This window comes from Podarcis muralis, chromosome 2 (genome assembly GCF_964188315.1).
Source record: "Podarcis muralis chromosome 2, rPodMur119.hap1.1, whole genome shotgun sequence".
NCBI classification, from domain to species: Eukaryota; Metazoa; Chordata; class Lepidosauria; order Squamata; family Lacertidae; genus Podarcis; species Podarcis muralis.
Window position 1 is genome coordinate 121,704,418 of NC_135656.1, and position 12,277 is coordinate 121,716,694.

Consider the following 12,277-nt stretch of genomic DNA (forward strand, 5'->3'; position numbering starts at 1 on the left):
ATCTCTTGGCTAAGGGTTTGTAAGGGAGGCAGAGGAAGACAAAAGAAGTGCCTTTTTTTGTGAAGAGTTCAGCAGAAAAGCCTGTTGGGTCAGGCCAAAGGGGATGAATCCGCTGTATCTGAAAAGACTTGCACATGGCAAATAGTCTTCCTTGGTGGTATGCGATGTTTTTGGTGAAAAGGTGGGGGGCTGGGAATAATAATAAATTTTTATTTATACCCGCCCTTCCCGGTTCAGAACACCGGGCTCAGGGTGGCTGACAACAAATTTAAAACACTTAATTGATGGAACAAAAAACAGCATAAAAATACAGTATAAAACGTGAATAAGTTCAGAAATCAAAGATTGATTTAGGGGGGAAATCCATCCAATAAACATTAGATGATCATCAGGGTTAGCTGGCTAAATTAGTCCCATTTGCGCCAGCGAGGAGCATAGCTGTCAACTTTCAGATTTGAAAATAAGGGATCAGCAGCCTGACATCTCCCGGGGACAGTCTATGGGATATCTAACAATCCGGGGTAGCAGCGGGTAGCAGCGGGAAACGACGCTGGAATAAGGGAATTTCCCGCAAAAAAACGGGAAGAGTGACAGCTATGGCGAGGAGACCAGGGGAGAATTAGCTGTGTGATCCCAGAGCGGGTAATCTTCATAAAAAGGGGAGTGGGCTGGAAGGAAGGAAGTGGAGTAAAAGATCAGGCTAAGTTCAAATTGAAAGCGGAAGAGCTCTGTCTTACAGGCCCTGCGGAAGGAAGTTAAATCCTGCAGGGCCCTGGTCTCATGGGACAGAGCATTCCACCAGGTCGGAGCCATCACTGAGAAGGCCCTGGTCCTGGTGGAGGATAATCTGACTTCCTTAGGGCCCGGGACCTCTAAACTATGATTATTCATGGACCTTAAGGTCCTCTGCAGGGCATACCAGGAGGTGTCTCGTTCCTCCTGAAGTGGACTGGACTGGTTTGGATTATGGTGTCAGACAGACAGCAGACAATATTCATTTATTGGGAGATGCAAGCTCATTCTGGACACCGTTCAGAATCACAACGAATTCCCCACATTTAAAGTTAGGTGTTGCCCTCGCCCCACCTAAACTGAAGGCTACCCTGCTGCCCTTACCCGCTTTCCAAACTCATTTTTAGGTTAGCGTTGAAGAACTCAAACAGCCCACCCAGTGATCAGGTTCTTGGGGGTGGAAGGGCAGGTAAAGCTGGTCTCATAAGACAGGCACTGGAGGGAGGCAATAGTATGCCTTGAAAGACCTACACTGGCTCCCAGTACGTCTCTGAGCACAATTCAAAGTGTTGGTGCTGACCTTTAAAGCCTTAAATGGCCTTGGTCCAGTATACCTGAAGGAGCATCTCCACACCCATCATTCAGCCTGGACACTGAGGTCCAGCACCGAGGGCCTTCTGGCGGTTCCCTCACTGCGAGAAGTGAGGTTACAGGGAACCAGGCAGAGGGCCTTCTCGGTAGTGGCACCCGCCCTGTGGAACGCCCTCCCACCAGATGTCAGAGAGAAAAACTACCAGACTTTTAGAAGACATCTGAAGGCAGCCCTCTTTAGGGAAGCTTTTAATGTTTAATAGGTTGTTGTATTTTAATATTCTGTTGGAAGCTGCCCAGAGTGGCTTGGGAAACCCGTCAGATGGGCAGGGTATAAATAATAAATTATTATTATTATGGGACACCAACCAGGAAGCAGAAACCCTAACACCAGTCTTGTGTACTCTGAGAAGTTATGGAAGGGAAATGAAATTCCTCCATTCCCAAGTGATCCTGGTATGAGAGTGGATGACACCCTGCATCAAAATAAAAAAATCCTTTCTGAAATGCAAAAGATTAAAAATAATCAACATGAGTAATAAGAATGATTAAAACACTTCAGTATCTACGTGTTTGGATAGGCATGCTGAAACAAGTATGTTTTAAGAAGGCACTGACAAAAGAGTACAGTGGTACCTCGGGTTAAGAACTTAATTCGTTCTGGAGGTCCGTTCTTAACCTGAATCTGTTCTTAACCTGAGGTACCACTTTAGCTAATGGGGCCTCCCGCTGCTGCCGTGCCACCAATGCACAATTTCTGTTCTCATCCTGAAGCAAAGTTCTTAACCTGAGGTATTATTTCTGGGTTAGTGGAGTCTGTAACCTGAAGTGTCTGTAACCCAAGGTACCACTGTACAAGGAATGTGCTTGCCTGATGTCAATAGCAGGGAATAATTCTAGTGGATCAGGCCCATGAGATCTCTGGCCTAGATACAGTTATACCTTGGAAGTTGAAACCTGTTCCAGAAGTCCGTTCGACTTCCAAAACGTTCCGAAACCAAAGTGCGGCTTCCGATTGGCTCTTGCAACTCCTTCCGAGCCAATCGGAATCCCCATCGGACATTTGGCTTCCCAAAATAGTGCACAAACTGGAACAGTCACTTCCAGCTTTTCGGCGTTCGGGAGCCAAAACTTTCAAGAACTAAGCTGTTCGGAAACCAAGGTACGACTGTATTTGGACAGGCAGTTTACTCCTCCAAGCTCTTCAGCCGAGGTTTCCCCCAGAACTGCTGCCTTTCCAAATGCTTCTCAAACTGCCTGGGGAAGCCAGTTCAGCTCTGTCACTGTTGCTGAAACACAACTCTCCCTCCTCTCTTGCCCCGCTCCTGGTACCCAATGAAAGTGAAGGCCGTATCTAATATACAACCAGAGAGTGAAATCAGTTTGGAATATGTTATTTAAAATAAATCGGCAGAAGTCTAGCGAATGCATTGCGCTTTTGGGTTAGGAAAACCCACAAACAAAAATTCAGAAAACACAACTCTAAGATAAAAACTCTCGGGATGCGATGATTACACAGCGAAATAAAGTGAAGCAATTCATTTATTTATTTTTGAACAAAATCTCTATACCGTTGAAAGGTTAGCTTTTCATGGAGTCCCCATTAAATATCTTAGGGTCATGCAGATGAGGGAATCTACTAGATGTTGTGTACCTGGGACTTTTCAAAAGCATTTCAAAACCTCCTTAGTAAGCTTAGATCAGGAACTGCTTAAGATATAAAAGCCATGAAATTGGATCAGGCCAAAGGCCTAGCTGGAGGGTATTGAAGGAAACTTTCATAGAATTGTAGATTTGAAAGGGAACCCAAGGGTCATCTAATCCAACCCCCCCAGCAATGCAGGAATCTCAACTAAAGCATCCGCAACAGATGGCCACCCAACTTTGCTATTTGCCGATCAGAAGTTCGGCAGTTCGAATCCCCGCGACGGGGTGAGCTCCCGTTGCTCAGTCCCTGCTCCTGCCAACCTAGCAGTTCGAAAGCACATCAAAGTGCAAGTATATAAACAGGGAAAGTAAACGGTGTTTCCGTGCGCTGCTCTGGTTCACCAGAAGCGGCTTAGTCATGCTGGCCACAAGACCTGGAAGCTGTACGCCGGCTCCCTCGGCCAATAAAACGAGATGAGCGCCGCAACCCCAGAGTCGTCCGCAACTGGACCTAATGGTTAGGGGTTCCTTTACCTTATTTCTGTGCTTCTTTGCCATCTACAAACCCCTCATGCCAAAACACCCTAGTAAGATCTCACTTGCTTTCCTATGCCCAAAGCTTCCACGTTAGACTGCAAATCCTTACAAGATATCGTATGATGCATGTTTCCTTTAATTATCACATTTTTTTCACATGTAGTTCCTCCTGTATTTATCGGACGTCTTCCTCCCAGTTGCGACTCACATTAAAAACCTTTCCACATTTAATTTCTCTGCTGCTGTGTTCTTTGAAACGTATTGCTCATTAAAGCTCTTTCCAGACTCCGCGCACTTAAATTGTTTCTCCAGTATGTGGATTCTTTGATGTACGTTAAGGCTACTGCTGCACCTGAAGCTCCTTCCACACTTCTTGCACGTAAATGGCTTCTCCCGTGTGTATTCTTTGATGTGCGGTAAGACGACTACTCACACTAAACCTCTTTCCGCACACCACGCACTGAAATGGCTTCTCCCCTGTGTGGGTTCTTTCATGTGGAGTAAGGCTGCTGCTGTCGCTGAAGCACTTCCCACACTTCTTGCATTTAAATGGCTTCTCCCCTGTGTGGGTTCTCTGATGTACAGTAAGGTGACTATTCACTCTGAAGCTCTTTCCACACACCACACACTGAAACGGCTTCTCCCCTGTGTGGGTGCGCTGATGTGGAGTAAGGCTGCTGCTGTCACTGAAACTCTTTCCGCACTCCTTGCACTTGAATGGTTTCTCTCCTGTGTGGGTTCTCTGATGTACGGTAAGGTGACTACTCACACTAAAGCTCTTTCCACACACCGTGCATTTAAATGGCTTCTCCCCTGTGTGGGATCTTTCATGCGGCGTAAGACTGCTGCTGTCACTGAAGCACTTTCCACACTCCTTGCATTTATATGGCTTCTCTCCCGTGTGAGTTCTCTGATGTTTACGAAGGTTACTGAGCAAACGGAAGCTTTTTCCACACTCTGTGCATTTATATGGTTTCCCCCCTGTGTGGATTCTGTAATGTCTACTGAAATCCGATTTATCTCTAAGTATTTTTCCACATACTGGACATGCCTTCCGGCTTTGATCTTCTTGTAGCATCAGGGGTTCTTGGTCATCAAAACCCTGCATAGTCAATGATTTCTTCCTCCCATTCTCTGACTGGTTTTGTTCATGGTTTGGGGGGTCCCTTTGATTGTCAAACATCCATTTTCCTGCTTCAGCTGCAGGTGTTTCTGGTGCTTCTCTATAGTTGCCGTTGCCTTGGCCATCATCTGAGGGAGAGGTGAGAAAGAAAATCATGGGTGAATTTCAAGGGGAAATCAAAGGTTCTCATCACAGATTGAACCCATTTACCCCCCCCCCCCCGCATTTTGGCATCTCCCCGATTCTCCCTCTTTCTGTCTGTACTTAAGAGAACACTGTAAACAACTAAAAACTTGGGCAGGATTTGAGTAATGCTTGTAATGTACAAAAAACTATGCAAAAATGAATTATTACCTTTTAACAAATTAGAGAAAATAAGATAAGCAGCAGCAGAAGAAAAGACTGACAATGGTAACCATGGAAGGCTGGAGGGAAGTCAAGGGATTCAGAGAATCCTAATGGAAGAGGTGAATGATGTGTTTGAATTTAAATTTGTTATGTAAAGCTTAATAAAATTATATTTAAAGGAATAGAAGTGCAGCAACTGGGAACAACTCACTGCTCTGTGGTTCCTATGCATTTGGAAGGTCTGATATGAGAAGCCAAGAAGATGCCTTAGACAAGAATCAGAGCACTAGGGTCTACATTCACTTCCTGTGGCCTTGCAGGTTCCAGATGGGGACTCCAGAGATGGTGGGGGTGAAACGTAGGACTTTCTGAATGCAAATATTGTGCTCTGACACCGAGTTCTGGGTTTTCTCCAAAGGCAGGGGTGGGCCAAGACTAGCACTCCACAGGTATGCAGTGTTGTCTTGTTCCCACTTTTCGCAGAGGCATTTTAAGAGCAGCCAATCTCTTCCCTTCTTTGAGAGCAACGGCCAACTGATTCTTCTCCTTCTGGGCAAGGGATCAAGTCCTGTTTGGGGATTTCTTCCAATGAAATAGGCAGGGTGGTTACTTCCGAGGAGAAACCATCCAGGCACCCCAAGTCCACCCAACTGCTCTCTGGACAGCTGCCCAAAGCCAAGAGCAGGGAAATGCATGAGCTTAGGTCTCCTGCCAGCACATTGGATGGGGAATGTGGATCTGGTATGAGCCACCTGGCACCTGTGAACAGGTACAGTGGAAGACAAGCCACTTAAAAAAACCCAAAAAAACCTGGGGCATATCAGAGCATGTACAAGGCAAACCTCAACCTGGGTGCCAAAGAACAGCCCCAATGGATCCACCCTACGGCCTATCCAGTCTAGCATTCTCACAAGGACCAACAAGATGCACATGTGAAGCCCAGAAGTAGAACAGGAAGCTAACTGTCCCCTCCTGCTGTTGTTCTCCTGATTCTGGAGGTACCACATAGCCTTGAGAAGCCTTCTCTTCCATGAATTTCTCTGATTTCCTTTAAGCTATGATGGGTCTATCTGCCCTGGATGAAATCACATAGGAAGGGGGGGGGAGTCCTTCAAAACACCTGTTGATGCCTCCTCTTTGGGATCCAGGATAAATGGATCTTCTCCCCCCCCCCCAAGGAACTGAAGTTCCATTCTTTCAAGGAAGGAAACAAGACTAGCTTTACGATTCCAAACCGAGCCATCTCTGTGACACATCTAAGGCTAAGAAGGGGGATGGTTCTGACTTTGTAACTCCTACAACACATGAATACCACGTGAAGGCTGAAATCCCAGCAGGATCAGCAATGAACATGCACTCACTGGATATGAAGCTGAACTTGAATTCCTGTTCAAACTTATCAAAACCAGTTTTGATCTTTATGTTAGGGTGCCATTTTATTACACAAATTAGAAACCGGCTCAGCTTAAAATGCCTGTTGGGGATGGCATGGTGGAACTTGGCAAAGCCAGTTCTTCTAATTTGGACTTGACACCTTTCCTCCTCCTCCTCATCATCATCCAAAAGAGAGCCAGAGGTATATCCTAACATTAACAGGAACATAAAAAGAGTGACCAAAACCGTGCACAGTATTTCAAGTGTGGTTAGAATCATAGAGTTGGAAGAGACCACAAGGGCCATCGAGTCCAACCCCCGGCCAAGCAGGAAACACCATCAGAGCACTCCTGACATATGGTTGTCAAGCCTCTGCTTAAAGACCTCCAAAGAAGAAGACTCCACCACACTCCTTGGCAGCAAATTCCACTGTAGTTCTTCCTAATGTTTGGGTGGAATCTTCTTTCTTGTAGTTTGGATCCATTGCTCCGTGTCCGCTTCTCTGGAGCAGCAGAAAACAACCTTTCTCCCTCCTCTATGTGACATCCTTTTATATATTTGAACATGGCTATCATATCACCCCTTAACCTCCTCTTCTCCAGGCTAAACATGCCCAGCTCCCTTAGCCGTTCCTCATAAGGCATCGTTTCCAGGCCTTTGACCATTTTGGTTGCCCTCATCTGGACACGTGTCTGGACAGTGTCTGGACACGTTCCAGTTTGTCAGTGTCTTGCAGTAAAGATTGGTAAGAATGTAAGAACAGCTTACGCCTTACGTCTGTGTAGAACATATTATCAGCCTGCTGGATCAGGCCAATGGCCCATCTAGCTCAGCATCCTGTTCTCACAGTGGCCAACCAGACACCTGTGGGAAACTTGCAAGCAGGACATGAGCACATTTTCTATCTTGTTAGTTCTTACTAGCCTTTCCTTTAAACTGAAAGGTCCCAAATGCTGCACCTTTTCTCATAAGGGAGTTACTTTATCCCCCTTGAGGGTTTTGGTTGCCCTTCTCTGGGGGAAATACGTTTTATAGACATTAAGCTTCAAGGCACCGGAATGTATCCAGCTCGAGTGTTGTGGAAACGCATAATAATAAAAAGCAGAGACATCACCTTGCCAACAAAGGTCCGTCTAGTTAAAGCTATGGTTTTCCCAGTAGTGATGTATGGAAGTGAGAGCTGGACCATAAAGAAGGCCGATTCCCAAATAATTGATGCTTTTGAATTCTGGTGCTGGAGGAGACTCTTGAGAGTCCCATGGACTGCAAGAAGATCAAACCTTTCCATTCTTAAGGAAATCAGCCCTGAGTGCTCACTGGAAGGACAGATCCTGAAGCTGAGGCTCCAAGACTTTGGCCACACCATGAGAAGAGAAGACTCCCTGGAAAAGACCCTGATGTTGGAGAAGGGGACGACAGAGGATAAGATGGTGGGACAGTGTTCTCGAAGCTACTAGCATGAGTTTGACCAACTGCCGGAGGCAGTGGAAGACAGGAGTGCCTGGCGTGCTCTGGTTCATGGGGTCAAGAAGAGTCAGACACAGCTAAATAACAACAACAACAACAATAAAAAAAAATATTATTACTTATACCCCATCCATCTGGCCGGGCCTCCCCAACCACTCTGAGCGGTTCCCAATGGAATATTAAAAACACGATAAAACATTAAACGTTAAAAACTTCCCTAAACACGGCTGCCTTCAGATGTCTTCTAGCACAAAGAAAAGTATTGAGGGAGGTGCAGAACAAAAGGGGCAAATTCGATGGGTTGGTGGGGGAATGGCAGAAAGAACAAAAACATGTCGAACAAACAATTGAGGAGAAAAGCATCCTTACCTAGAGAGGCCACCATCTTATAATTCTCCTCCATGACTTCCCAGTGCAAAGATCTTCAGCTGGGATGCTGCAGGTGCCACCTGTCCTCCGTAAAATCCAGAGCTGCTTCCGTAAAGGTCAAGAGAGCCTAGAATAAGAAGGAAACACAAGCCGTATGCACAAAGAGTCACTAAAGTAAATGGATGGGTAAGAACATCGGAGGAATTTGGTAAACATGATTGGAGGGAGTGTGGAATGTCTCAATTTTTCTCCTAAAGGTGTCTCTCCACATAAAAAGGTAAAGGTACCCCTGCCCGTACGGGCCAGTCTTGACAGACTCTAGGGTTGTGCGCTCATCTCACTCTAGAGGCCGGGGGCCAGCGCTGTGGACAGACACTTCTCGGTCACGTGGCCAGCGTGACGAAGCTGCATCTGGCGAGCCAGCGCAGCACACGGAAATGCCGTTTACCTTCCCGCCAGTAAGCGGTCCCTATTTATCTACTTGCACCCGGGGGTGCTTTCAAACTGCTAGGTTGGCAGGCGCTGGGGACCGAGTGACAGGAGCGCACCCCGCCGCGGGGATTCGAACCCCCGACCTTTCGATCAGCAAGTCCTAGGCGCTGAGGCTTTAACCCACAGCGCCACCTGCGTCCCTCTCCTCCACATACCCTTCAACATTTCTCCAGTGAAAATAGGGACGTCCCATTCCATAATGATAATTTTACTATTTACACCCCACACATCTTACTAGGTTGCCCCAGCCACCCTGGGCAGCTTCCAACATATATAAAATGATAATAGGGGAGAAAAGTGGCTTGATCCCTTCAGAGGGGAGAGGGCAGCTTCCCAGAGGTTCTTGCTCCCCCCCCCCTTAAATTTCCATTTTACACTTGAAACAATAAGAACATTTCAAATAAAAGAATCACACAACCGGCATTGGCTCTTCTTCACTGTTGGTGCATTTTATTACTGCCTTTCCCACTACACGTCTCCCTGTATTCCTCATCTTCATATCTCAATTGTTTCATTTATTCTGCTCACTTCTAAATCGGTTTACAACAGGGGGTGCCCAAACATTTTTTTTCAAAGAGTGAACATGCATGAGGGCCGACCGAAGTTGTTGAGCTTTTGTTAGGATTGAAGTTGCTGAGCTTTTTTAATAATAATATATTTTTTTATTTATACCCCGCCCTCAGGGCGACTAACACTAAATATAAATACAGTAAAAGCAATTTTTAAAAAGTTGATTAAAATATAAGTTAGAATACAGTTTAAAATAGGGTTTTACCGCAGGACATATACTGCCACGGGGGCCGGATTAAATCGACCGGCGGGCCGGATTAGGCGCCCAAAACGGATTTTGGACATGCCTGGTTTACAATGTGCCTCTAAATATTCCACAAAAAACATAAGAGGTTTTCCCCCCTTCTTCTTTTTTTGATCCTGATCTCTTGCTCTACCTCTCTTTTAAATCAGAACCAGTGAAGGCGGTGAAGGTCCTGTGTGAGTGTCTGGAGGCGGTTGGAGGATGGATGGCGGCTAACAGATTGAGGTTGAATCCTGACAAGACAGAAGTACTGTTTTGGGGGGGCAGGAGGCGGGCAGGTGTGGAGGATTCCCTGGTCCTGAATGGGGTAACTGTGCCCCTGAAGGACCAGGTGCGCAGCCTGGGAGTCGTTTTGGACTCACAGCTGTCCATGGAGGCACAGGTCAAATCTGTGTCCAGGGCAGCTGTTTACCAGCTCCATCTGGTACGCAGGCTGAGACCCTACCTGCCCGCAGACTGTTGCCAGAGTGGTGCATGCTCTAGTTATCTCCCACTTGGACTACTGCAATGCGCTCTACGTGGGGCTACCTTTGAAGGTGTCCCGGAAACTGCAATTAATCCAGAATGTGGCAGCTAGATTTGTGACTGGGGGTGGCCGCTAGGACCACATAACACCGGTCCTGAGAGATCTGCATTGACTCCCAGTACATTTCCGAGCACAATTCAAAGTTTGGTGCTGACCTTTAAAGCCCTAAACGGCCTCGGTCCTGTATACCTGAAGGAGCGTCTCCACCCCCATCATTCTGCCCGGACACTGAGATCCAGCTCCGAGGGCCTTCTGGCGGTTCCCTCATTGTGAGAAGTAAGGTTACAGGGAACCAGGCAGAGGGCCTTCTCGGTAGTGGCGCCCGCCCTGTGGAACGCCCTTCCAGCAGATGTCAAAGTGATAAATAACTACCTGACATTCAGAAGACATCTTAAGGCAGCCCTGTTCAGGGAAGTTTTTAATGTGTGACATTTTAGTGTATTTTTCATCTTTGTTAGAAGCCGCCCAGAGTGGCTGGGGAAACCCAGCCAGATGGGCGGGGTACAAATAAATAATAATAATAATAATAATAATAATTATTATTATTATATTTGTCAGTCTTGCCATTTCCACATACTCTATTAACTTTGCCTGCTATTTACCCCCCCCCCTTCGCCTCCCCAGGCAAACCCTCCTCCTGCGCCCCCTCCCCAACCTCATGCACCCCCCAAAATAGGGCACCCCTTAGATTTCACCCCATTCGCCTCCCATAAGCCGCACCTCTTCCGTAACCGCCTTCCCCGCTGGGCCATTTCTCCTGCCGGAAGAAGGAAGGAGCCCCTCTAGCCCCCACCCGTCTGTTGGATCGCAGCTTCCGGCCTCTCTAGGAACCAGAACTCGGTTCCTTAACCTCCGGAGGACGGCGCGGCGGGACACGCCGCCCCCCGCGCGCCTTTTCAGGCCTAGACTGTGCCTATTGCACCCCGTCAAACGAAAAGGACTGAAAATCCTCAATTGTCTGAGTTTCTGTTGATTTCCTAAAAAAGGATCAAAAGGATTCCTTTAAAAAAAGCTCAAAGCTGCCTCTCCTCCACCCCAAAAAATCCTGGTTACGCCCATGACCTCCCCCATCTTTGGCCCTGCTAGGGCTGCTTTGAGGGATGGGATGGGTGGTGGGGGTCGCATCTGGCCAGAGATTTCATAGAATCATAGACTCTTAAGAGTTGGACGGGACCCCCAAGGGTCATCTAGTCTAACCCCCTGCAATGCAGGAATCTCTGCTAAAGCATCCCTGACAGATGGCCATCCAGCCTCTGCTTAAAAACCTCCAAGGAAATGAAGTCCAGGCAGGCCCGTCTCTACCCAGTGGTGCAAAGTGGCGCGGTGCGCCAGGGCGCCATGGCTTCAAAGGCGCCAGCCTGAGTGTCCAGGGAGGAGAGAGTCCGTGGTGTAGTGGTTAAGAGCAGTAGATTCGTAATCTGGGGAACCGGGTTCGCGTCTCCGCTCCTCCACATGCAGCTTCTGGGTGACCTTGGGCCAGTCACACTTCTCTGAAGTCTCTCAGCCCCACTCACCTCACAGAGTGTTTGTTGTGGGGGAGGAAGGGAAAGGAGAATGTTAGCCGCTTTGAGACTCCTTTGGGTAGTGATAAAGCGGGATATCAAATCCAAACTCTTCTTCTTCTTCTTGGACGGGCTCTTCTGCTGCGGGCTCTGCCGAGCGAGGAAGAATGAGATAGAACGGGGAAGGAAGCGCTCGTGGAAAGAATCCCGTGCTCGGCGTCAGGTGCCTTCAGGGTGCAGGCCGCAGCTTATTCTCCGAGCTGCTCTCCTCCTCGTTCTCCTCTCTACAGAGAAAAGGTGCCACACGGGTTCCGCTTTGGCTCGTCATTCATCTGCCCCTTCCTCCTCGCCAAGGGCCTCGTTGGCCCTTGGCGAGGAGGAAGGGGAGGATGAATTTCCCCTCCCCTTTCCCCACTCCCTTCCGTGGCACAGGCCCAAGCTTTGTCCCCCTCGCACTTCCCTCATGGTGTCTGAGCAGGACGGGTCCCGGCCTCCCTCTTCATTCCCTGGCCGGCATGAGCGAGCTCAGGGAGCGGCCTCTTCCTCCGTGCACGTACAGGCGGTGAGCGCCAAGCGGAAGCATGAAGGAGAAGCACCTGAAGCTGCTGAGGGAGATGAGCAGCTTCCCACCAAACCGCAAGTGCTTCGACTGCGAGCCCACAATCTCCCAAGGGAGTCCGTCTCACTGTTGAACAGCTCTTACTGTCAGAAAGTTCTTCCTGATGTTTAGTTGGAATCTCCTTCCTTGTAAACTG

General features: G+C 47.9%; 1 protein-coding gene across 1 annotated transcript in view; it reads right to left on the reverse strand.

The window, feature by feature from the left end:
• Positions 1-10,802, reverse strand: part of LOC114592617 (uncharacterized) — a 41,118-nt gene extending 30,316 nt beyond the window's left edge. Inside the window, 4 exon segments of the mRNA XM_077923452.1 lie at positions 3,824-3,898; positions 3,900-4,758; positions 8,189-8,315; positions 10,741-10,802. Coding sequence (XP_077779578.1) covers positions 3,824-3,898; positions 3,900-4,758; positions 8,189-8,222 — 968 coding nt within the window. The 5' untranslated portion in view covers positions 8,223-8,315; positions 10,741-10,802.
• Between the last annotated feature and the right edge of the window lie 1,475 nt (positions 10,803-12,277).